Consider the following 25092-nt stretch of genomic DNA (forward strand, 5'->3'; position numbering starts at 1 on the left):
TTAATGTTGATAAATATATTTAATATGTAATATTAATCATATTTTGTGCGAGAAGTGAGTTGTGGTAACTTTCGTGGATATACATCGTTCATTTTATGGTGAAAGTTCTCAATTTGTGGGAAAAGTTCTCAATTTTGTGGTATTTTTAGGTTCCACAACTCAATTTATGGTCATTTCATCTTACCACATGGTAAGTTTTTATAAAACTCTATATTTATCATTGATTTCTGATTTAATAACAATATCTTGAATAATTGAGCATATCTATCGCTTTAAATTTTATTCTCCAATTCCAAAAAAATTTCAAAAATCAAAAAATGAAAAAAATATTTATAATTTTTGCCGTGAAAAATCAAAAATATTCACACTGTGTGGTTTCCATGGAAAGTTACCACTGGGACCCACAGGGATTGGCCTATTTATTTCTCTATATATCGTTGATATTCATAAAATCTTTCGATTTTTATTTTGATTAGGATAATTTCAAGAAATTTTATCAAGTAATCTTGGTTTTTATACTATGATAACATCAACAAAGCTTTTTATCACTTTAAAATTGAATTTTGTGCAAAGGATAAATAATAAACGGCTGAACATCTCACAAAAAAATTCGTTGAATTTACAGAAATGGCGCAATCAGCAGACGCTTACTTCATAGGTAGAATCGAAGGTGCATCAGGATTCAAGCAAGCAGCCTTCTGCAGGTTCTGGTTTGTAAATGGAACTCAATGGCGTCTTGTTAGCGGCCTTGCTTTAGGACAAACTCAAACAGATAAATCTGGCGACGATAGCGACGTTGTTGTTTGGAGTCATCCAATCGATGCATACTACGAGTTTACTGGAATTCAGGGATGGCCAAAGCTTTCCTTCCAAGTTTGGCAACATGATGAACTTGGTAGATCATATCTTGGTGGATATGCATTTTGCCCACTCCCCATGGAACCAGGAAATCATAAAATTGACGTTGATGTTTGGAGACCAATAGGAACTAATGTTGAAGAATTAACTGCAAAATATATTGGCGGTTCTCCACTTTTGAAGAATCAAGAACTTGCTCACTTACCAACAGATCGCTATAAACTTAAATCAGAAACAGTTGGAAAAATTCATTTAGATATTAATCTAATATTAGGTAGAACTTCGGCATTCCAAATTGCATTTTAATTTCGTTTACAATTTATACTATGACTTTTTGATTACAGAACGGTAAACATGTTTTTATTTGCTTTTAAATTCATTTATTTTTGATTTACTGAGAATTCTAATCCTAAATTTCTAATGTTGTTATTCTTCACCTCATGCATATAAAATGGAAAAAGAATTTCTAGAAATATAAAGAATCATAAGTTTGGTATTAATTTATTTGTGCACTCACGATAATCAAGCATCTTAAATCGCATACGGAATTTTATGCTTTAGTTTCATTCATATCATTCAACAATTTGTTTAATTTTATCTAAATATTTTTCTTAATAATCTAAAAGAATGACCATACAATTAATAATTCTATATAGTTTAGTTCAGTAGTTAATATATCGTAAAGTAGCTTTAATTTTCGAGAATGAATAGTAGTTTTACATAAAAACAGATTTATTAGTATTATTCTCGGTTGAACCATATCTTAAGACGGTATGCTTCGTTTCCATTTAAGTAATATCTGAATAGACGTTTTGTACGTACAAAACCAAGTGATTCGTATAAGCGGAGAGCTGGGAAATTGTCCACTTCTGTCTCTATAACAACTTCTGTGCATGTCTTTTTCATTTCCTCGATTAAATCTACAGCTAATTTCTTTCCGATACCTTTCTTTCTATGTTCCTTTAAGACAACCAACATTGCGATGTAACCTTTCACACGACCATCATCCTTCTTTGTCTCTCGACCGATAATTGCGCCAACAAGCTGGCCATTGCAATGGGCCAACAAACAATGTTGGGGACAAACAGCCATGAAGTATCTATATGTGAAAAGTCCATATGGTTCGGAAAGCTCGTCATCAATTAGTTTGAAAACTTCTTGAACTTCTTCTTCTCCTTTGTAAGCTCTATATGTGATGTCTGACATTGAGGAACGATAAATGAAAAAGTGACAAAACAAAAATTTGTTCTGAAAAAATCTCCATAATTCCTGCATCAAGACATCTTTTTTCGTGAATATTTTATAGATATCTGCCACACATAATCCAAATATTGAATAATCAATCTTCTTATTCATATATTTAATATTCTATCTGCAAAACTTCTTTGGAGTCTCAATTTCCTTTTTTAACGAACATAGCTATGTTTTTGTTCGATAAAAATGGGTACATATTATCATAGGAAATTTTCCAATGAAAATATTACAGTATACGGAAAAAGTAGGTCTTAAAATCATTTTGGGTCTTATTTTTAACCGCAAAATTCCCACAATTTTGAATACTTTGGCAAAAAAACTTGCAAAAACATAGCGTCTATATACTATGTATATTAAGATTTTGCAAAGTGTCAAAAAATAAAAAATTAAAAAAAAATTTTAGGGAGTTCGAAAAAAGTAATGATTGTAAGAGATGGGAAGTATTTACGCTTGAAGTCGGAGCGGATATGAAAAGAATTTGTAGAGGCGCATATCTTGGTATGCAAAATTGAGATACTGTGTTGAAATCTACAAAATTCAAAATCTGACACAAGTCTCTCTGACCATATTAGACTCGTATTCTTTCTCTGTTGTATGAGATTTAATGAAAATGCTCGTTAATAGATACACATCTATTTAAAAATGATATCCGTTATTAAATCATATGCTCTGTGGACGCAGAAACTTGTGTTTTCGACTTTGTAAGTTGGTAATGAGCGATGCGAATGGGTCAGTTTGGTTAGTAAAGTCATCTAAGAAAAAATCGTTAATTGAACAATATGTAATAATTTTTGAAAATGAAGTAAATAGTATATTGAAATGTGCAGTATTAAGCTACTCTTTGACCTTGTAAGTTTTGATCAATTATGTAGCTGAAGGTATATTTGCAGGTAAGCAAGTTTGGGGAAAAATCTTATAGCTAAAAATAAAAATTGTATAAAATAATTATGTGGTTCATTTGCTAACGTGCTTTATTTTTGGGGTCGGAAAACCCAGGTTCGAATCCGAATAAATCTTATTTTTTCTTTTTTCATTATATCAATAAATTGTATTATACTCAAGAATTATTTTAATAAGAATCAATTTGGAATTTGAACCATGAATAATATATTTCGTATTTAAATACTCATATTTTTGTAAAATAATCTTTTCGGTTATATTACAATCAAATTACAAAACAGGTATAAGATTTTTTAATCCTAAATTCAAAATATATGAACTTTGATCTTTAAATTTTAAACAATTTTGAGAAAGAAATATTGTTAATCGCTTAATATTCTTATGTATATAAGTTGATTATGCAGCTGTGTGTCAAAATCCAATTTTTAATACCAATCTCATTTATTCTTCAAATTATTTTTATTATTATAATCATGAGATCTGGTATTATATGAATAATATCACATTTCAACATAAACGTGAATAAATTTCAAAATTGCAAAACAATCACCTCAATTTCTCTATTTATTCATATTAACTTATTTTCGATATACCCATTTAATTAGTTTCATGTATGTTAGCATGTGACAATAGATATTTGAAGCTTAAATGATGGATTGCCGAAGAAATTAACAAAAAATTCTTATATTTTTGATTTATGATCATACAAACATAATGACTTACAACAAATATCATTATAATACATAATTACCATAGTTGGATCTCAAATTAAAAATATTATTATATTTGGATATTATTCTCAGTAATTTTCAATTTTGCTTTATATGAGATTCAAACAGACCATTAGATACATGTTATAGCCAATCAATATTTTCATAAGAATAAAAATTTTTTAGAATATTGTTTTATGTTTTTTATAATTGACAGTCTATTTGTATCTACCTATCTTAAAATACATTTTATGTTTGTAATCGCTCTTCCACCTATAACAATTTAGAACAATTCTGAATATTTAAATGTTTTGATATGGATAATTCAGTTATACCAAGATTGACTAAGTCTCTTGGTATGAATATTGAACTTGAGAACATTTACTTGATTCATATTAATAAATTTGTGTCAAATTCAAATAATTGTTATTAGTAATCTTAATTTATTCAATATATATGACTGAAAACAGTTTACTTGTTTCTTACTAATAGCAATCTTCTATTTATTTTTCAAGTATAAAAAAAAGAAAAAAAGAAAAGCGTGATACTTAATTCGAACTCGGAACCTCAACAGTAAAGCCAATTCGGTGGTTTTAACCGTTAGACTACACCTCAATTTCATACGAAGTGAATTTCACAGATATTTATGCGGCCCACTCTGTCAAAAAAATAAGACCAAAAGTGAGCTTAAGACCCAAATTTTCCGTATACTGTTAGATAATGATGTATGGGAACATAAATTACGCTATAGATTGATAACTTGAAAGTTCTCATATTTGGTATTTCGGTTTAGATTGTTAGTTTAATGCATTAAATTTGTTATTGAACGGTATAAACTAGGGTTGGCGTCACGAGGCGTCACGATGTAAAGTTCAGAGAATTCAGATGTTTACATTTATTTTTGAGAAGTTTACGGTGTCACGAGAGAAAATTTGAGAGGGCTGGCGTCACGAAAAGTGTCAATATAGGGAATTTTCATATGCGCATCCAAATATTTCATATAGCTCAGCAAAAAAAAAAAAAAAAAAAAAAAAAGGTAGTGGGGCTTCCAGGGGCTGCGCCCCTTCTAGCCCTGAAGATGTTTAGTATAATGAAGTTTTTATTCGGAAAATTGTTAGTCTTGTGGTTCATCTTCTTGAGTAGAGTCTTCTTCTTCAACATCAAAGTCATCTGGTGTATCGAATTGAATGTATGAAAGCCAAATGTTGTATGTGTTTTCCAATTGGCTTTCAAACTTGAGATACATTCCATGCATGAGTGTTATTTCAGTTTCAACGTAGAGTTGCTGATGTGGCTTGAAGACATGCATGAGAATTGGTCCTCCAAATTCGTCCTTGAAAAACTTGCAGTAGCAAACATAAACTGAGATAGAGTCTCCTTCTTCAATGTCTTCTGCTTGGTTAACGAAATGAATAGCAATTTTGCGTACTTGAATTGTGTTGTTGTCTGAGTAAAATAATGGTTTGAACTTGGGGTTGAGTGAGCTAAGACATTGCCATTTTGCTGTTTCTTGTCCGTACTCACGTTCTTCTTCGTCATCCTGATATCCGTAACTCTTTAATTTGAATTCGACACAAAACTGTTCGACTTTTTTTGCAGCTTTGGGTGGAAGACTTTCAATAAGCTGACATATAGTTCTGTCAAACACTATCTTTGTTATTGTTGGAAAATAGTTGACAATTGTGTCGCCTAATTCGAATGGGTCAGGTGTTTCTTTTTGTAGTTTGGTAAAGTCTGCAAGAACTTTGTTGAGTTGTTCACAATATTCTTTGTTAAAAGTTGCAGCAACTCTTTCTTCTGGCTTTGAATTGAAGTATTCTTCAGACAATCTGAGTAGTATTTTGCGTAGTTCAGCGTTGCTGTGGTTCTTTGTAATACGGAGCTCGTTTGGTATTGTTTTTGGTAGTGAAAGTGGCTTTGGATTGAGCGAATTGCAGGACAAATTTGAATTTGAATTGTCTGTTCTGCTTGGAGAATGTGTAGATGCTGCAGTTTGATATTGAGGCTCTAAACCTGTGGGCGCTGAAAGTCTGCAAGCAATTTCTTCAGGTGAATTTGGAGCGAACACGCTAGCGAATGCCATTAGACAAAAATAAACTGTTTTTTCGGACTACTCATAGAAAAGTTTAAAATAAACCGTTTTCGTCAACGGTAACCCCCTCTATTTTTTTATTTTATTTAATAGTTACCGTTGGCAAACCGTTCCATCTCAAATATTGAATGAACTATAAACGTTTTTTGTTTTCTATATATACTTTTTTCACCATCGGACAAACTTTTGACAGAAAGGAGCTTACACATACTTTACACTTGTCAAAATATTTTTAACATACGATAGTATATATTTGCTCGAACAAATAATGGTCTATCGTCAACGCTCATAGAGATAGACCCACTTTTCTAAAGTATATATTTGAGTACTTTAAAAAAATATTATAGAACGATATAACAAATATTTTACAAAACTGACAACACTTTGACCGAGTAGTTTTTTGAGCTGAACAAAAAGTGTCATATAAACATCTGTCAAAAACCGCTTTTTAACTTCACTTAAAATGCCACGTAAGCTACGTAAGAATATACGTAAGAGGAAGAGAGCATTGAAACATCCAATAGTAAAACTGACACCACAACAACAGTTGCAACAACAAATGCTGAATGACCCCACTATGTTGCAACAAATGTCAAGCAATCCTATGCTTTTAAACCGAGTTGTTGGTGCACAGAGTGGAGGTTTAAGAGCGGCACTTTTAGCGAAAATGGCAGGCTATGGTGGAGCTGCAGACGGAACAGCATATAACCCTCAAAGTCAAATGAATTTGAGTTCACTCAAAAATCAAATAACAGATGTCAAAAAGTCAAACATAGACATACAGAAGCAAATAAGTGAAAACGAAAAGAAACTAGAATATGACAGACACACAAAGAAACTCAATGAGTTAAACGTAGAGAAAAAGAAGAAAGAAGAACAACTGAAAGAACTAAGTACAGAGGAATATGCGAAAAAAGTGTCAGAAAAAGCAGCAGAAGTAGCAAAAATGGAACAAGATGTCATAAATTTGAAAAACCATACTACTCAATATAAAATACTGAAAGATGAAGAGATAAAACAAAAAGCCCTGAAGACATATATGGATAGCGATGAGTATAAAAAAGAAGTTGAAGCAAATGTAAAGGCAGAAAAACTTTTACAGTTGCAAAACCAAACCGTACAGTATGAAAACTTAGCACAAGAAAGTAAAAATAACGACGCGGCTATGCAAAAGGCAATGAAAAGCGCAGAATATATAAAAGCTAACAATGACTGGTTAGATGCCCAAGCCAACGCTAAAGCAGCCCAACTCATAGGGTCAATAAGGACAAAAATACAAGCGGATGAAGATAGTTCAAATGAAGCTTTAACAAATGCTGACTTTAAGAACGCTTTCGAAGCTCTTCATAGTAAGGTGAAACAAGTGAACGACTTCTCATCTGGAAAGAAACTGAAGTCTGAAGGTTTCGACAAAGAGTTAAAAGAAGTAGCACAAAATATGACGAAAATAACAGATGCAGCAACGAGACAGGCAGTTCAAAGTGCCTATGACGCCGTTAGAGCAACTGTTGTGAAAAGTCAAGAAAAAGAGTTACAACAGACCAAAACAGACCTAGTAAATGCTTTCTTAAGAACGAAAAGTCAGGTAGGACATTACGCTGCAGATGGAACATATGTGCCAGCTGGTGGAACTTATATACCACCAAACCCTCCAAGAGAAGCACCTGCACCAGGACTACCTAACACATTTACATCGTCACATGGACACAGACACAGGCATGCACCAAAACCAACACAACAACAACAACAACCAGCACAACAACCAACACAACAACCAGCACAGCAACCAACAGTTCAAAACCCTGCACAACAACAACCACAAACAGAGCAAGGACATAAAAGAAGTAGAGAACAAGGAAACCAAGAATTCTTAAAAATGCTTAAAGAAGAGTGTGGTTTCCCAGATACTGTTGACTTTAGTGACAGATATAAAGAAGCTATTGGAAAGTTCAAGGATGGAAATACTGACCCGAACCTATTTAGCTTTATGGCTCAGCACCAAAACGGATATAATCTCAAACCTGGAAAATACAAGCTCGCTAAGGGATATGATTTAATAGCATATCATCCAAATGACATGGATGAATTTACTCCGAGATATTTGATGTCAGAGCTAAATGACAATTCAACTTTCGTCATGAAACGCGTAAAAAATAGAGACGGAACGAAAGAACAAAAGCTTATGAATGCGGATGACGTAGATAGGGAAATTGTTGAAAACGGTCTCGGAATATATGAAATGCCAGCAGATGAGGTACAAGAAACTCCACAGGAAGAAGTTCAGATACAACCAGACATGGAAGAAATAGTTCAGCAACAACAGCTAGAAGAGCCTGAAGGAAACGAACAAGTCACTCCTTTGGAAACTAACTTCACAGAACTAGATGAAGATTTGGAACAGCCGAAAAATCTTGACCCTCAACAAGAGTATGCGGAGAATATGGAATATTTCCAAGAGTCTAAAAAAAATTCGGCTGACATAGTAGAAGAATATCGAAAAATGTTTGCCGACATACAAAAGACTCCAACACCAGATGAAAATATTCAGCATAGAATGGAAGTACTGAAAGAAAATGTACACAAATACAACAACCCTTTTTACTTACGAGCATTTAACGTTCAATCTTCGGATGAACTCGGTGAAAATAAAAGGTTAAATTTCAAGAAAACATATAGAAATGAAACATTGTTTAAAGTTCATTCAGAACCTAACCAAGATGGAAACAAACCTACTTTTGTTTCTGCAGACGATGGAACTACAATGAGATGGGGTCATAAAGCTAACCCGGATAGGTGGTTCATAAACTTACAACCACAATTCCAAGAAGTTGTAGACGCAATGGAAGTCAATGGTGAACCAGATATAGCTGGTATTTTAAGCGCGGCTTTAATGCCATTGAAAGATATGAAACATGCAGATATTTTGGACCAGTATGAAATGAACATGGCTGATGGAAATATAACACCTGACGTTCTAGAACATTTATCTCAAAGAACTACACAGAACCATAGAGATGGTATATTTGGTGAAGAGTTTAGAAAGAAAGTTAGGGAGAGAGAAGGAAGAGAACCTATTGTACATGACCTTGCAAACGAAAGTTTACAAAATGTCATAAAAACTTACTTTGCAGACGATGAATCGAGAAGGGATGAATATTTAAGAAAACTCAAATGGACAGTACCAAATGAAATGTTAGTATTGAAAAAATGTTCCTTGACAAAATAAAACCAACTACAGAAATAAACGACGCAAGACTGAAAGATTGGGTAAAAGCTTTCCCATTCACAAAAGATATAGTTGGTAACATGGAAAGAAAACCAGAATGGCTACAAAAACATATATTTGGAAACGAGCTTATTCCATATGGACAGGCACTGTTTGAAGCGCTTGAACCGGAAACTCAGGAAAGAGTCATGCAAACAATACGCGAAGACTCAAATACAGACTATGACAAACTCTTTCTAGGATATAGGTTACCTGAGATGGGCGACCAGAGCCAAAAGGCAAAAAGGACATGGGAAATTGCAACATACTAGATGAACATAAATGCAGATGCAACAACTTCAAGCAGAGGGCAATGAAGGAAAAAGAAGAGTTAAAAACTCAGTCAGGAAGAAAGTAAAGCTTGGTCCACGTGGGTTCTATTATGACATATAAATCCAACCACTATTCTATATTTTTACTCATATGAAATGTACGCCGCTCAGAATATAACGCCAACAGTTTTGGATGCTATGAATGGAAATGTTTCCGAATGGTATAACGAATGCGACAATGCCATTAGAAGGTCAGAAATAGTTCCTGGAACTTACGAATATACAACTGCTGTTTCTTATGGAAACGTAGGTGAGTTTGGAGAAGGTTCTTCAACAACAGTAGATATTGCTTGCGACAGGTTTCATATAATTTCTATTGACAACTCATTCTTATACGTGGAACAAGACATTGAAATAAAACCTTCTGCCAAGTTGTCTGACAAGAAAGGTTGCAATGGAATTTTCTATGTCGGATACCAATATGCTCCAGAAGTTTTCATGGGATATAAGATATATTCTAACTCTGACTTAGTTCAAACAGTAACATGGGCAAACTATGAATGGTTCGCTTTGAGAAACTCAGTACAACCACAAGCTAGAGAACAAACAGACCAGTATGCAACTATTGAGAAAATAAGAAGACTTGACCCTAACGTTCCAGGAGTTTATGTTAACCTTTCTGGACAATGAAATGCAGTCACTAAAGTAAAACTGAAACTTAGAGTTCCTTTGTCATCTTTCCTCATCTTCAGGTTTTTAAGATACTTGCCAAACTGGGCAGGAAAAATTTCTATCGAACTTACTCCAAGCAAAAATAACTTAGTCATTGCACCAACACAAGACCCATTCACTCTTAGCAGAACTGGGGAGCATTCGTGACTTTTGCAAAGACAAAGTTGACTTAGACTTTGGTTTCTCAAACTTCAACACTGAAGTAAACTATTATTTCAATGCTGCTGGAACTGCTTGGGACCCAGTTAAGTTCACATGCGAAAATTTGAATGCAAGAGAATAGAAAGCAGACTTGCAGTCTATATGTTGGACCCAGATATTTCAAATGCTTTAGCTGCCAAATATATTGCAGTTCCACTTATGTTCCCTATACACCAAATATCTGTCAAAGACTTTGCAGGTGAAGTTGGAAACCAAAGTGCTGACCCAGGTGCAAGAACAGATATTGCTTTAACAACTGCAATGAAACATGCAGATACTATGTTTGTACTGTTCAGACGAACTATAAATGACTATTCTTGTTTCTACAACCCTGGTATTAAATATCATATAAACATAGATGGCAAATATTATCCAAGAGAAGAATATTCTACAGTTGAGGATATGAGGTCATACAACTTGACATTAGATGCTATGAACTTTAACAACAACTTCACAACAACCATTAACCCTGAAATGCAAAGTTCTATTATGCCATATGTGAAAGTATGGACTCATACAGGAGGTCAAAAAACTCAATATACAAATGGAGACCGTTCAAACTTTTGGCTTGGCATTCCATTTGCTGACTCAGAAGACTTTATGGGTGGTATTTCAACTGTTGGTACAGTTCAAATACAATATACTGGTGACAGAGACGGTCCAGATGAATTGAAAGCAAAGAAGTTTACAAAACCAATAGCACTTTTCACGGAAGATGCTCTTTTGAAGATTCGTTCGATGAAACCTGCTGGGGCTCCTCAGATTGGCATAACGACAGCTTCCATCGAGCAGATTTTGGCAGCAGGTCAGTAAGTTGTTCTTGAACTGACTTCTCTCCGTCAAATATTGACAGTACGCCAGTTTTGACATAAATTGTATTATAAACTTACCTTTAGAAATATCGTCAGTTTTGTTGTTATATTTTTGTCTGCTTCAAGAACTTTCACCATTTCGGTTATACCAACTTTCTTTGCTTTATGAAAATATTTTGGTTCAGCAAAGACTGCTATTCTATAACATTTTCCATTGTTTGTGTAAAGAACTATTCTGTCAATGAACTTGTATTGTTTGTGTGTGTAAACTTTGTTTGCTTCAATTCGAAGAGATACTCAAATACGTCCATCTTTTTATTCTAAGTAAAATGTCATTTCCGAAAAATAGAAGCGTAAGTGTTTCAAAAGGTTTAATGGCGGTGGCAGATGTGAAGTTAAATTCACCAACTCAAACAAACAGTCAAAGTGTTGTTGTCAATGTCAAAGAAAGAGATGTTGAAGTGGGGAAACCATACGAAGACGAAGATGGTATAACAATAGTTCCTGTAAAAGAACAACCAACATACCCTGAAGTTAGCAGAGACTTAAGTTCTGTTGCAGATATTCGAAACGACTACAACAACTGAAAGACAAACTTAAAACTCAGGAGAAGATTTGTCAAGCTTTGGGTATAATGTTAAACTTGGTCGAACACAACCCTGTAAAAGTGAACTCATATGTCATTGCACCTCATGAAGTTTTGAAAGAACTATTGAAACTTTTGACAGAGGCAGACGATATAAACATCAAAGAAATAGAACCCGACATTGCTTGCTGTGGTGTTTCATATAATGTCATTGACAAGATATACGTTATGAAAGGAGGTGAAACGTTGAACTTAAAATATAGTTTCCCAGACGTCATAAAAATATTTGACGACCACAACATTTCATTAAAATTTATTGCTAAGTAAATGGCAGAAGACATAGTGGTTTATACTATTACGACTAAAAACCCTGAGTCATATAATTCTATAACAACAAACTTACAAAGTCCTCAAGGACGGTATTGTAAACTGACCTTAAACACAATGACGACTAAAGCCTGTTTTGCTCTTTTGACACCAGAAGATTTATTGTTGTGAATGGTAAAAAATACTTCTTTTGAAGATACTTACTCAGATATACCACCAACAGGTTTTGTTGACTTATTTAATACTTTAAGGACGGATGTAACATGTGCTGCAACTAGAGCAGGTTTCATTATGTTTGGATGTCCGACTGAGTTTACTATAAACGATATGAGCTATAATACAAAACTTATATTCTGGTTTTTACTACCAACAGTTTCCTATAACAGGAAAAGGTGTCATACAAGGAATGTCTGTTCCATTGACTTTAAGTACACCTATTTTATATATTGTTTCAAACTTAGGTTCAAAGTGCTTATTCGAATGTCGACAGAAACTACTATGACCAAAAGATACTCATGCGTATAAACAACACTTTCTCTGCTGGTTTGCCTATTGTTCATTCGAATGCAGAGTTTTCAGCTTTAGTAAACTCAAACACTTTAGCAAACATAAACTTAACCTTAGTTGACGCAAACTTTGTTCCTGTAAAACTTTTATGTCCTATGTATTTGTCAATGACGGCAGAAAGTTTCGAATTGGAAGATGCAACTGGTGAAAGTATTGTACTACAAGAACAACTTCAACAACAATGCAACAAATGGAACAAATGCAACAACAAAGTCAAGAATAAAAAATAGCTCAAGAATAAAAAATATATTTTTTTTATTTTATTTGAAATGTACGCTGAGTTTGTTGGAGAAGACCGTTGGGAAACTTGTTTGTTAGATGAGAAATATGAAATTCACTGTTGTGAGTCATTTGAAGTCAGAAACAAAAAGACAAAAAGAGTTTTAAGCGGATGGGAGCGAAATGACGATGATATGCTATGATGAGGATGGGTGGAAAAAAAACTATTTTAAACATATTGTCATTGCAACTCATTTTATACCGAATCCTAACAATTTACCTCTTGTAGACCACATAAACCGTATAAGAAACGACAATAGACTTGAAAATTTACGTTGGGTCACTCTTTCTGAAAACAATAAGAACAGAGGCAAATTTGGAGATATTGTATTCGAATTTGTCGACGAACTAGAAGATGAAGCAATTGAAATTACAGACTATGGCAAGCATACGCTTGAGTTTTACTACTATAGGCGAAGAACAAGACTCTTTCTACTTTTATACCGGTGTAAACTATAGAAAATTACAAGTATATTTTACTAAGGATGACTATGCTTATGTAAACACTAGAGATACAGATGGAAAACACGTTTCATATACTTCTTAACAAATTCAAGAAGCTATATGGCATACCATTTAAAACGTTTTTTAAAAAAATATTTTTTTTATTTTTATAAAATGTACAGAATAGATGTTTCAGATTTTTATGACTTCCAAGCGTTCAGAAATATGTGTCCATTTAGAGACTATAACAAAGCAGTCGAGAATTTGAAACGTTTAGTCATTTATGTCGACTCTGCCCCAGAATGTTATGTTATGAAAGAATGGGATGTTGTCTTTAACAAACCAAGAGCAACCATAGTTTCAGAACAAGAATGTAAACAGAAACTTAAAAAAATAAAAGTTGTACAAGTTGGTATGAAGATGTTAGATGCTTGGGATATTTATTGTCAAAGTTAGAAGATTTTTCAGTTCGTGGTATAAAGTTCTATACACCATCTCCAAAATTCTATTCTATCTTCACTGGATATAAATACGAACAAGTAGAATGGAAAAGAAAATGTATAGAAGCTTGGTTAGACCATGTCAAAGAAATTATATGCAATGGAACGAAAGAGTCTATGAGTATATCTTATGTTGGTTTGCAAACATCTTACAATATCCAAGTGCTAAAAATGAAACTGCTCTCATTATAATTGGAAAACAAGGAACTGGTAAGAACACATTCTTTACAGATATCTTATGCAAACTGTTAGAAGGCTATCGAACCCGAATATGACAAACTTAGAAAACATCTGTGGCAAGTTTAACTCCTCAATAGAGAATATGAAACTTATAGTATGTAACGAACTTCAAAGTATAGATACAACAAAAGTTTTGAACTCAGATGCTTTGAAGAGTCTTATAACAGATAAAGTTGGAGTTGTTGAAAGAAAGTATAAAGACCAAGAGTTTGTGAAAATGTTGCAAACTTCATTATGGTTTCAAACAATGCTGTTCCGATGAAGTTAGAAAGTTCTGACAGAAGATATGTAGTTGTCAGAACGTCAGAAGCTCATATGCAAGATACAGAATATTTTGACGACTTAGCAGAAACTTTGACATCTGACTTTTACAACCACTTGTTCTCATATTTTATGACATTAGATATTTCAAAGTTCAATCCAAGACAAATTCACATACCGAAGAGAGACAAACATTGTTAGAAGCAAACAAGAGTGTATATGAACTGTTCATAGATGAAACTGACTTTGAGTGTTTAGATGAAAGGTCATTGTACGATTCGTATAAACAATATTGTCAAGAATATGGTTATATGACAGCGTCTAAACGAACATTCTTGGCAAATGTCAAAAGTCTTTTAGACGTACAGAATGGTGTATATACAAAGAAAAATTTTTATGAGTAAATTTTAAAAAAAATATTTTTTTATCCGATAGAAAAGATGGCAAAATTCATCTCAGTAAACAAGTACATGTCAGGACTTAAGAAGAACTAGACCATTCACATCATTTGAATGTTTACTTCTACCATTTTGAAAAGTCTTCATTCAGCAAAGTTTGAACATCGAACCAGTTAAGTTTGCTATTGTGACTAAAAATGGTGCGAAATTTGAAGACTTAGACATAGAAGGTTTTGTTAGCAGTCAAGAAAATTTTGACAGAAGGTTCTCAAACCTTAAAGAAGGCAAAAGCATACAAACTTGTTATACCTTATGAACCAAAGAAAGCAGACGACTATGAATATTATGAGTCTAAGATAGTTGAAGTTCAAGGTAAATTGGGTAAAAGATTTTAGAGTCTAAGCCAGTGTTTACTCCTAAAGAGGAAGAGAACATTGACATTGACCCAGAAATGTTCTAAAAAATAAAATTTTATTTTTACATGTCAAATTTTTTTTTCTCTGGAACTGGTTCAGGTTCTTTTTCTCTTCTTCTACTTTCTTTTCTTTCTTTTCTCTCTTCTTCTTCTTCTTCTCTGGTGGAGTTATGTCAAATTTCTCAGAACCATATTTATGTAAAAGTTCTTTGTCTTTAATAGCTCTTCTATTCTGTTTTTCTATTTCATCTTCAAGAACAGCGCATGTGCCTTCTTTGCATTCTAAGAACTTTTGTTGGACTTCATCTTTCCAATCGGCGTCATCTCTGTCAACAAGTCTGTCATTGACAAATTTTAAGACTTCTCTGCCTAATGTTTTATGGTTCTTGTCATATTCCCAGAAACAGAACTTTAGAACAAATTCACCTTTCTTGTTTACACTATGTAAGATTTTATGGTCGACAGATGTTTTGCTGTCGAAAAGCTTGTCTCGAATATAGATAGCGAAATCGCTAGACATTTTCTAAAAGATAAAAATTTTAATTTTTCTAAAAATATGTTAGAAAAAAGTTTGCTGACATTGACAAGAAATTTGAGAATGTTTTTAAACAAGAACAAGAGGAAGTTAGAAAATGCTCAGATAAAGCCTATACATGACAAGTTCTTATTTGCTCAGAATGGTATAACAGGTCTAATTGCACCACCTGGGTCGGGTAAGACTTTCACTTATCTTAAAATGGCTGCACAACAACAAGAACTAGATGAGAAGAACCCATTCTATGAGTTAGTTGTCATTTGTAGTACTTCTGGTCAATTTGACCAAACCGTCAATTCGTTCAAAGATATTATAAAGAAGTCTAAGTTAGTATGTATAAAAGACTCTGAGTTGTTAGATTGGATAAAGAAGTACCAAAGAAGAGTTTTGAAGTATAATGCTATAAATGAGTATATAAATTCTAAGTTTAAAGACCCTAATGAGGAAATGCAGAGAATATTAGAGAAGAAACACTTCAGAAACAAACAGAAAGAGATAGAATACATTTCGAAGAAATTGCAATCTTACGATTGGAAGACTTACCCTCATAGATGTCTTCTTATCTTAGATGATTTCGCCTCTCATCCTTTGTTAAAGAACAGAGAACAAGACATGTGTCGAATTCTTAAGAAGCTCAGACACTTTAACATCTCAGTTGTCATTTGTGTACAGACAGCAAAGAGTTTAAGTAAGGATGTTAAAAGAATACTTACTGACATTGTACTTTTCCCCGGATTGTCCGAAGACGATTTCATGGAACTTATGAAAGAGTCCATGGCAGGTAAGTTTGACAGACATGAACTATGGGAGAAGTACAAAGTCATACAAGACCCTCATACTTCTTTCAGAATTCATATCTACGCAAACAAAGTTCAAATTGTAAAAAGTCAAGCGTAAAAAATAAAGAGTTCATTTACTCTACTTGTTTGAAGTTGTCAAAATACTCTGTTATTTTTCACGATTTTCATACGGAATCTCTTCTCTCAGTTTTTTCGAGGGTAGCAAGCATATGAGGAAATTCATGAAATTTGGTCATTTTTCAGCAAAAATAATGTTTCGGTGAAGAGGTGAGATTTCACCTGTTTTTTCACCTCTTTTTTCACCTCTTGAATTTTGTATAAAAGATATGATTTCAGGGATTTTTTTACGAAGTGTCAAAGTTCTCTTCGTCACTCATAACAGTTATATAATGAAATTTGGTCATTTTACTCAGAATTCAGCAAAAATATAATTGAGGTGAAGAGGTGAGATTTCACCCATTTTCTCACCTCTTTTCTCACCTGTTTTTTCACAAGCGTTTTACATGAATTGTACGATGTATATTTGAAATCCTGAACAATTTCGTAGCTTCTATTTCTTCTGTCAGTATGTCAAAAGTTTTAACAATACCGAAGGTTTCTTTATATTTCTTCTTGACGTCAGATAGAAGGAAATCTTCTGCTGTTGGATAGTTTTTGTTCAGAAATTCTAACATGTCCATTTTATCTTCTGCTGGTTTTTCTGCTTCTTTCTTTAAATCTGCATAGTCGTTTCGCATACGTTCTATCTCTTTGACGGAGTAGTTATATTTCCTAATTGCTGCTTTACATTTAGAACATTGCGGGTTCATTTTTGCGTTATATTCTGAAACCTTACCTGCTAAAACAACTAAGGCGTCAATTGCTCTCTTCATCTCAAACATAGCGGGTCTTATTTGTTCGTTCCATACTTTGCCTCTTCTATCTTTATCTCTTATCTGCCATACACATTCAGCAACTAACGAAACAAAGTTGTCGTAGGTCTTAAACTCCCCAGATTTATATATGTCAGAGATGTTCTTATATACCATATCGCAATCTTTGTCCATAACTTTATGGTTGCAATGAAATCCTAGAAACTCATAGTTTACCTTTCGTATGAACTTCTTTATTTCTACTGAGTCAGTTGCTTTGACTTCTATTTCATCGAATTCAGGAATAGTGAGCTTTTGCTGCTGAATTTCAGGCAATTTGGGTAAATGGTCAATAATGTCCTGCATTTCATAAAGATACTGTTCATTTTCTTCATCTTTCGCACAACAGTCTAAATTACATGTTAAAAGTTCTTGCTTTATCTTCTGGATTTCTGTTTCGAAAGTATATGAAGAAGGAATGAAGCTTTTCATCTCTACTAACATTGAAGTTGGGTTCATGACTAACGAGTTTGGTGCTGTTGTTGCTAACATGTTCTTACAATAAAAATAAAAAATATTTTTTTAAAAAAACTAACTTTATTTTTTCTATCTTAAGGAAATTCATGAAAATTCAACGGGTGAGAAAAGAGGTGAGAAAAGAGGTGAGATTTCACCTCTTCACCTAAAATATATTTTTGCTGAAAAAGTGTCATTTTTTTCATGTCAGAAGACTCGAAGGTGCAACACTTCCAAAATACCGACGAACTCAGAAGAGCAGCATGGCAGTATGTTCTTGACAACTTCTATGAGTTCTCCAGGTACACCTTGGAAAATGCTGAAGAACTCCGACACAGAGAATTTGGAGAAATTGCGCTCCAATACTACCTTGACAAACAAAGGGTAAACAAAGGGTAAACAAAGGGTAAAATAAGACTAAAAACTTAACGTTTAAAAAGTGACATTTTTATGAGCTCCGAGTCACCGAGAAAACTTGGTCAGATGTTAGCAGCTTACTTCCCTGAGGAGGATGGAAGCGTTACATACGTAAGGTTCAAAAACAACGAACCTGGAATTGCGTACCAAATTCGCAATTACATGACCATGGAAGAGTACGAAAGGTTCCTACAAGAGAAACCAGCTCTAAACAACTCAGAAAAGAAAGAATAAAAAGTTTAACTCGTAATTGTTTATTTTTTTACTTGTATGGGCAAGCTGCAAGAATGAAGTCGACTATCTCAGTCTTTGTTTTGACGAGCTGGACGGCTCTTGCGAGTACGTCTGTTTTGCGGTCTCCAGCTGGTGTCTGACCTTCGTAATTGCGCATGTTCTTGAGAGCTCCAACTGTAAATGGTTGTAGGATGAAGAGTCTCTCAGACTGCTTGAGGTAGTCTTCACGGTCACGAACCGAATCTGTGGTACGAGTCGAATCGGTCGATTTGAGGGAAGAGACTGAAAGCCTGTCTTCTTCCATTGGGGTAGTAGCATACTCTTTGCGTAAGCGGTTCAGACCTTCCTCGAACTCTTGGTCTCTCTTGGATTGAGATTGGAATTGTGGGGCAGGGTTTTGCATAAACATCCAAGGGTTGGGGAAGTAAGGCATAGGCTGAGGAGGAGGGTAGTTCGGGAAGCCTTGTGGTAGGTAGTAACCTTGAGGTGGAAATTGGTAGTAATTTGGTGGAGGGACTTGCTGGAACTGAGGTTGCTGAGGTGCAGGGGCTGGTGCTTTAGGTTCCTCTGGTTTGGGAATGGGCTCGGTTGGTGGTACGTCGGACATCTGTTTGTGGCTTAACCGTCGGAAGGAAAAACCTTTCCTGTCGGAAGGAAAAACCTTTCCTGTCGGAAGGAAAAACCTTTCCTGTCGGAAGGAAAAACCTTTCCTGTCGGAAGGAAAAACTTTTTCTGAAGTTCGACCAAAAGTTCTCAATTTTCGAAAATTTGAATGGTTTACGGACGGACAACTGGAAGAGTCCTTCCTGTCGTCGGGAAAATTTTTTCCAGTTGTCGGGAAAATATTTTCCTGTCGGATGGAAGGACTCGGAATACCAGAAGGATTTGACGAGGCAATTTACCTTATAGAGATAAATGAAGTTGTTAAGCAGTACTTGCGCAGGGTAATGAAGCCCAAGGTCAAGTTCACCACTATTTCTGGAAGGTCTACACTTCAGCTCGAGACTTCGACTGGAATTCCAATTCAAATACCAGACGGGACAGCCTACGATGGCATAAAGGACGCCAAAAGAGAAGCTCTTGTTAAGTTCCTAAACAAACGTCCTTGGATAAAAATACCAAACAAGGAGAACCCCCTACCCCATATGAAATTGGCAATTCAGTCTCTCCTTCACTTCTCGGGTCAGCCGTTCTACATAACCTGTGAAGGCGACATCCAACCAGTTCAGTCAACCTTAACGTTTTGAGTAAAAACATTTTTTTTCATTTTTTGAATGAAGCAAGTTAAATTCGTCCCACACCAATCTCAATGGACCGATGAAGAGTTTCAAGCCATGGTTGAAGGCGTTGAGAACGACATAGACGGCGAACTTGAAGGAGCTCAAATCACAATTGCAACCAAAATTGCAGGAGTCAAGGAACAGATAGCTCCACTTAAAGCTACCAAAGCTACTCTTGACCTCATGGATAGTTACCGTTTAGATGTCAAGAGTGGAATAAGACATTTAAAATTAAAACTTCTAAACTACGAAGCTATACTCCAAAAGTTAGCAGAAATGAGAAGACTTTACCAGAGCTACTTACATGTAAGGGACTTACCTTCAAGCAGTCCGACCAAAGATGAATTTTCTGACATTGTCCCAATTTTGTCCGAAAGTCAGCTCAGATGTTTCGAACTGCTCCCAACATATCCGGAATATGAACGTTTGCCTGAACTCTTCCGCAATCTCAAAAAACGTTTTTTGGTTCTCATGTTCGAAACTTTTATCGGAAGAGACAACAAACGTTCAGAAGAAGAACAAGATATTATTTTAAACTTGTTGTATGACTTAACCGTCATAACAAGCTTTTTGAAGTAAAACCGTCATTCTCAAACCACTTCATTTTTTCGATGTCCGAACAAGCACCGAAGCCAAACTCAATGGAAGATGTCCTTTCAATGTTGCCAGACAAGCGCCCAGTTCAAATTCAAATTTTGAATTTGAAAGCTCATCTGACAAACACCGTTAAGACTCTCCAAAGTAGTCTTATGGAAGAGATGACCAAGCTCAAAGCCGATGTCCTCATGAACCAAGCTTCCAATGAGAAATGCCTGAATGATTTGACGGAAACCTTGCGCATTTACGCGAGAGAGAACCGAGACCTTGCCAGACTCATCTACCGTTTCTTCGAAGAGATAGACGCCATCTGGAAGGTACTCGGAAAGGACAGAACATGCAACACCGTACTTCGTGAGTACCAAATTGAAGAAGGAGTTTTCGAGGAAGAAGAGAAACACGAAGAAGAAGAGGAAGAAGAAGAGAAACACGAAGAAAAGGAAGTTTGGGCAACCCTTGTTGCCGATGACACTTACGAAATTTCCCAACCCTACCCATACCAAATCCGCAACAGGGGGACCGGCAAGGTTCTTACCCCAGTCCTCAACAACTTGGGACACTTGACCCTTACCCTTCGGAATTACGGTACAATTTCCATGGGAAGGCTTGTCGGTATGCAATGGGTTCCAAATCCAAACAAGAAGACGAGGGTCAGACACATTGACGGTGACAAGCTCAACAACCGTAAGGAGAACCTCGAGTGGTTCTAAGAGTAAAAAAAATTTTATTTTAGGGGGAAACCCCGAGTAAATTTAAGTTTTTAGTTGCGTAAGCGGCTTAAATTAAGGATAATTTGGACAAGTAGTTCCTGACCTCTGAATTGGACTCTTTCGTCATCCCAGTTGCGTAGGAGGTCGTCCCAGAGGAGTTGGTAGAATTGCCAATCCAAGGACGATTTGTCCTCCCAGGCATTGAGGATGTACTGCTCGTAGAGTTTCATGACCTCTGCCTTGCACCAGACACCCTCTCCCTTGGAACGTAAGGCTTCTTCGAAGTGCTCGAATGCGATTGGCTGCTTGACCATCCGAAATGACACTTTTTGTCCGTTTGGTCAATGTTCGTGTCTCGTGCCATAGTCGACGAAAATACAGACAAACAGGTTATATATGAGTTTGAGACCAAGAATTCCCCACATTTAAATTCAAATTCGAATAAAAATTTTTTTACTTCATGCAATGTTTTATTTCTGTGCCGTCTTCAAGTATACCCCAATACTTACGCTTGGAGAGGACATGAACTTCGGTGAAAATTTTGTCCAATTTGAATTGACCCATCTTTTCACCGACTAAACCCATTTCAATGAGTTTGTTATAGCCTTCTTCGTTCGTCATGAGTGCGTCAATGTTCTCATAGTAAACCACAACTTTGGATTTGACTTCGGAGAAGAATTTGTTGTAGTTGTCAAGGACTGCCTTTGCGAACTGAGGGTAAGACCAATGTTCGACAATAGGTTTTAATGTGGTTACTAAGCCATTTTGACCTTGAGTGAATTCGTACTTCAAAACAAAAGGAGAAAACCTTTCAACAAAGTTGTCGACCTTCTCATAATGTTTACTCTTCATCTCTTGAGGTTTCTTAATGGAATATCCCCATGTCGAATTCATAAGCAATTTGAGTGTCATTGCAAGTTTGGGGTTTGAAGCTTTCCTAATATCATACAGTTGTTGTATGACTTTTCCAACTGTATAGTTCCTTCCCGGGAACTCACCATCTTCGTTTGGAATTCCAGTTGGAATATATTGGACAAACCTCATGTACGCAGCGTTAAGGTCAACATAGTATATCTTTTCGTTTGAGTCGAACTTGTCGCATCCAATCGGTCCAGTTCGTGGAAATTCAAGTGAGTCTCTTATCTTCTGAGAAACTTCTCCTGTTATCTCATAAACATCGTCGAAGCAACCTGTTTCATATAAAACCTTCTGACCTAACTCAGATGCTCTCCAATACAATTTGACGTCAATTGGATGTCTCAATGGAAGTTTGTTTATAGCATCTTGAAGTTCTTGCAACCTCATTGGAAGTTCTTCTGGTTCAGGTTGGTATCCGAACAATCCAACTCCTTTTGGAAGCTGTGTACTTCTTTTGTGCTAGAACTTTGTCTGGAACGACTTTTGGTCCTAACAATGAAAAGTTTGTTTCGTCTTTTGGTACAAAAGTTTCTGTCAGCTTGTCATCTGGAATTGGTTCCAACAAACCTTTCTCGAAAAGAATGTTAACAGCTCTGACAATGTTGCACTTACCTTTTCCGAACAATGGGTTTGTAAGACTTTCGTTCAACATGAAGTGGTTGTGGACAATTGCAATCTTCAACCATGGTAAATTGAACTCAACAACATAGTCGTCATGTGAAGAACCTTTAGCTGTAGGTATGTTGACTCGGATATTGACATTTGCCAACGGTGCAATTTTTGCCAATTGACCTCTGAGAATGTACCTTGTCTTCACACATGACTCAAGTACTTCATCTTCTCTTCTGTAACAAGACCAGAGTTCCTGAGACATGTAAGAATGCAAGGTTCATTGACAATTGTTTCAATTGAATTGTAAATTCCATACCTTGTCAAGTCAATGTCAGACTTATTTATGAACGGGAAGTATCCAGCATGTTGTCTGACTGCTTGAGGGTTAGGTTGGTACCATTCGAACTTGACACTTGCAATTCCTTCAATTGCATTTAAGATGTCTGAGTCGGAGTCAAACATTTGTTCTCTCTTTGTAGTCTTGAAAGCGTCAAGAAGTTGTGCGGCTGTTGTGACATTGCCATGTGCATAGTAAATGTGACCATCCAAATCTGTTATGGTCAATCTGAGATTGTATCCTTTCTTATTTCCGTCTTGTATGGCAGCAAGTACACCCATGAAGCCTTCTTTGTTCTTTCCTTCGTCAAAGTTTACTGTAAAGGTTCGACCAGATGTAATTTGACTTCTAACCTCGCGATACTTCTCATATGCATATCTTGTTCTTTCCATGGGAGCATGTGCGTCTTCACCTTTTCCTTTTTTCCTTCTCAAAGGATGCAATTGTTCGTCATGTTTCCAGTAGAATCTGGCAAAGCCGTCGTGTCCTTCAACTTGAGGTTCACTAACATCGAAAGGCATGTCCATAAGACGTTCTTCTTCTAACCTCTCTAGTCTGTTTGGATAATTTGCGCGTGCTGTTTCCAAGTCCATTTCGTAGCGAAGACCAGACAGTTTGTCATAGACTTTTATGGGTCTTCCCTTCCTATATTTAAAATTCTTCGAAACTCTCCAACCATATCTTTGCAACTCTGCTTTTATTCTAGCAGACTTTCTATCCATTCTATATGGGGGCATTTTTATAAAAATAAAAAAATGTTTTTTTCTTTACTTTACATAACCGCCTGCTGCCATAAGTCTTTGACGCCAACCCATACCAGCTAATGAAGGTTGACTTGGTTTAGTTTGGAAACTAAACTTTGGTTTTGGTTTATCTTCAGTTTTTGGTTTTTCTTCTTCTATCGGTTTTTCGTCACTTTTCGGTTCCTCTGACTTTACTTCACTTGCAGGAACAGTTGTGTCGTCAACATCTTCATAAATATCATATGCCATTTGTTTTTGTTTTCCTTTCAACTTTTTGTGTTTGTTGTAAAGTTTAGAATATTTCGACTCTAAGTCAATGAGATGTTCTATAATGAACTGTTGGTCAGTGAAGTAAACTTTTCCATCTGTTGTCTCGAAAGCTCCTTCAGACTTCAATATTTTATTTGTGAGAGTCTGTTTCTTTTTTGAGATACTAGCCGTTCCATTTCTATGAAAAGTGACTTTGTAGTTAGGGTTTGTATTTCCAGACCTGGCACTTTCTATTATTGAATTTTTCTCTTCATCTGTAAGTTCTTTGACAGGTTTTGACAATGGTTCTGAACTTTTTGTTTGTGGTGTCAAATCTACCGTTTCAACTTCTTCGGTCATTTCATCTCAGTAAAAAATTTTAGTTTGGTTTGTTTTCAACTGGTTGTTTAGGTTTTTTAAGTCGGTCTAAAACTTCTGAGGTATAGGAAGAACTTGACAAACACGTGGTTGTGTAACTGCTGGAAGCCGACAAATCCATCTTGACCCATTTGTCTCAATGCTGTATTGTTCATTTCATCTCAGTAAAAAACTTTACATTCCCCAGTTTGAGGCGGTTGCGGTTGGTTGTTGTTTACCCACTGTTGTGCATGGTTATATCCTCTGTTAAAGAATCTTTCACCTTGGTCCATGTAGTGTCCTGCTTGGTTATAGTAGTCATTTGCTTTGTTATAGTAGTTTCCTGCTTGTCTTCCTACATTGTCCATCCATCCTTGAACTTTTCCTCTTGTTTCAGGATTTGGAATAAGATTTGCTGCATCTCGTGCTACATCCCAACCTTTCTGTACAGTTTGTATAATAGGTTGTGCTTTCTCTTTAAGTATACCTAATGTACTCAAAATCTTCCTTCCAACTCCAAATACACCTCTGGCTATTGTTCCCACTGCGGGCAAAAATCTGGATGCAACTCCTGCTAATGCGCCAAATAAACCCATTTCTTATAGGATAAAAAATGACGAATCCAAACAAGGACCCGTATGTTTCTAAAGCGACAAAGAAAGCACTCATGGTAAAAATCTTTAGTTCAACACCAAATGCTTGGTTTATGGATATCTTGGAAAACATTCCGAGGTATAGAGAAGATGGACCACCATACTGGCTAATATTTGTCGGTCAAAACACAAGATACTGTGAAGCCATACCATTACAGTCCAAAAATATT

General features: G+C 35.4%; 16 protein-coding genes and 4 pseudogenes across 20 annotated transcripts, besides 4 other annotated features; 10 read left to right on the forward strand and 10 right to left on the reverse strand.

Moving 5' to 3' along the window:
• Nucleotides 1-427: part of a mobile genetic element that runs on past the window's edge.
• Nucleotides 428-603: 176 nt separating this feature from the next.
• TVAGG3_0173240 (cilium assembly) lies at nt 604-1208 on the forward strand (the record flags this gene model as incomplete). The annotated part of the gene is made up of 1 exon (XM_001320313.1): nt 628-1164. The coding sequence occupies one exon, from the start codon at nt 628-630 to the stop codon at nt 1162-1164; it is 537 nt and encodes a 178-aa protein (XP_001320348.1).
• A 305-nt stretch (nt 1209-1513) lies between these two features.
• On the reverse strand, nt 1514-2069 carry TVAGG3_0173250 (N-acetyltransferase protein; the record flags this gene model as incomplete). The annotated part of the gene is made up of 1 exon (XM_001320312.1): nt 1600-2064. The coding sequence occupies one exon, from the start codon at nt 2062-2064 to the stop codon at nt 1600-1602; it is 465 nt and encodes a 154-aa protein (XP_001320347.1).
• Nucleotides 2070-4550: 2481 nt separating this feature from the next.
• Nucleotides 4551-4676: a mobile genetic element.
• A 56-nt stretch (nt 4677-4732) lies between these two features.
• Nucleotides 4733-4827: a terminal%2Cinverted (terminal inverted repeat of Maverick-3 transposon ID:TVAGG3_0173270).
• Nucleotides 4733-25092: part of a mobile genetic element that runs on past the window's edge.
• On the reverse strand, nt 4837-5418 carry TVAGG3_0173280 (uncharacterized protein; the record flags this gene model as incomplete). Its single annotated transcript, XM_001320311.2, has 1 exon — nt 4837-5418. A coding segment is annotated over one exon (582 nt), but the record flags the coding sequence as incomplete, so codon positions are not given.
• On the forward strand, nt 6278-7235 carry TVAGG3_0173290 (protein of unknown function, DUF4106 family; the record flags this gene model as incomplete). Its single annotated transcript, XM_051225379.1, has 1 exon — nt 6278-7235. A coding segment is annotated over one exon (958 nt), but the record flags the coding sequence as incomplete, so codon positions are not given.
• On the forward strand, nt 7691-8644 carry TVAGG3_0173300 (protein of unknown function, DUF4106 family; the record flags this gene model as incomplete). Its single annotated transcript, XM_051225380.1, has 1 exon — nt 7691-8644. A coding segment is annotated over one exon (954 nt), but the record flags the coding sequence as incomplete, so codon positions are not given.
• On the forward strand, nt 11471-12005 carry TVAGG3_0173310 (annotated as a pseudogene). Its single transcript has one exon. A coding segment is annotated over exon 1 (535 nt).
• TVAGG3_0173320 lies at nt 12010-12799 on the forward strand (annotated as a pseudogene). Its single transcript has one exon. A coding segment is annotated over exon 1 (790 nt).
• On the forward strand, nt 14071-14704 carry TVAGG3_0173330 (annotated as a pseudogene). The gene has a single exon. A coding segment is annotated over exon 1 (634 nt).
• TVAGG3_0173340 (uncharacterized protein) lies at nt 15176-15633 on the reverse strand (the record flags this gene model as incomplete). The annotated part of the gene is made up of 1 exon (XM_051225381.1): nt 15176-15633. A coding segment is annotated over one exon (458 nt), but the record flags the coding sequence as incomplete, so codon positions are not given.
• TVAGG3_0173350 (protein of unknown function, DUF4106 family) lies at nt 15850-16545 on the forward strand (the record flags this gene model as incomplete). Its single annotated transcript, XM_051225382.1, has 1 exon — nt 15850-16545. One exon carries the CDS (start codon nt 15850-15852, stop codon nt 16543-16545), a length of 696 nt encoding a protein of 231 aa, XP_051110368.1.
• Nucleotides 17225-17851, reverse strand: TVAGG3_0173360 (organellar and viral DNA polymerase type B; the record flags this gene model as incomplete). Its single annotated transcript, XM_051225383.1, has 1 exon — nt 17225-17851. A coding segment is annotated over one exon (627 nt), but the record flags the coding sequence as incomplete, so codon positions are not given.
• On the forward strand, nt 18266-18466 carry TVAGG3_0173370 (uncharacterized protein; the record flags this gene model as incomplete). Its single annotated transcript, XM_051225384.1, has 1 exon — nt 18266-18466. One exon carries the CDS (start codon nt 18266-18268, stop codon nt 18464-18466), a length of 201 nt encoding a protein of 66 aa, XP_051110370.1.
• Nucleotides 18495-19073, reverse strand: TVAGG3_0173380 (uncharacterized protein; the record flags this gene model as incomplete). The annotated part of the gene is made up of 1 exon (XM_051225385.1): nt 18495-19073. The coding sequence occupies one exon, from the start codon at nt 19071-19073 to the stop codon at nt 18495-18497; it is 579 nt and encodes a 192-aa protein (XP_051110371.1).
• Nucleotides 19324-19698, forward strand: TVAGG3_0173390 (uncharacterized protein; the record flags this gene model as incomplete). The annotated part of the gene is made up of 1 exon (XM_051225386.1): nt 19324-19698. A coding segment is annotated over one exon (375 nt), but the record flags the coding sequence as incomplete, so codon positions are not given.
• On the forward strand, nt 20358-21053 carry TVAGG3_0173400 (MazG nucleotide pyrophosphohydrolase domain-containing protein; the record flags this gene model as incomplete). The annotated part of the gene is made up of 1 exon (XM_051225387.1): nt 20358-21053. The coding sequence occupies one exon, from the start codon at nt 20358-20360 to the stop codon at nt 21051-21053; it is 696 nt and encodes a 231-aa protein (XP_051110373.1).
• On the reverse strand, nt 21104-21367 carry TVAGG3_0173410 (uncharacterized protein; the record flags this gene model as incomplete). Its single annotated transcript, XM_051225388.1, has 1 exon — nt 21104-21367. One exon carries the CDS (start codon nt 21365-21367, stop codon nt 21104-21106), a length of 264 nt encoding a protein of 87 aa, XP_051110374.1.
• Nucleotides 21507-22358, reverse strand: TVAGG3_0173420 (DNA/RNA polymerases family; the record flags this gene model as incomplete). Its single annotated transcript, XM_051225389.1, has 1 exon — nt 21507-22358. One exon carries the CDS (start codon nt 22356-22358, stop codon nt 21507-21509), a length of 852 nt encoding a protein of 283 aa, XP_051110375.1.
• Nucleotides 22778-23642, reverse strand: TVAGG3_0173430 (annotated as a pseudogene). The gene has a single exon. A coding segment is annotated over exon 1 (865 nt).
• TVAGG3_0173440 (phage tail repeat-like family) lies at nt 23688-24272 on the reverse strand (the record flags this gene model as incomplete). The annotated part of the gene is made up of 1 exon (XM_051225390.1): nt 23688-24272. The coding sequence occupies one exon, from the start codon at nt 24270-24272 to the stop codon at nt 23688-23690; it is 585 nt and encodes a 194-aa protein (XP_051110376.1).
• TVAGG3_0173450 (uncharacterized protein) lies at nt 24465-24865 on the reverse strand (the record flags this gene model as incomplete). Its single annotated transcript, XM_051225391.1, has 1 exon — nt 24465-24865. A coding segment is annotated over one exon (401 nt), but the record flags the coding sequence as incomplete, so codon positions are not given.

The sequence above is a fragment of the Trichomonas vaginalis genome, chromosome IV, assembly GCF_026262505.1.
Source record: "Trichomonas vaginalis G3 chromosome IV, whole genome shotgun sequence".
Taxonomy (NCBI): Eukaryota; Parabasalia; order Trichomonadida; family Trichomonadidae; genus Trichomonas; species Trichomonas vaginalis.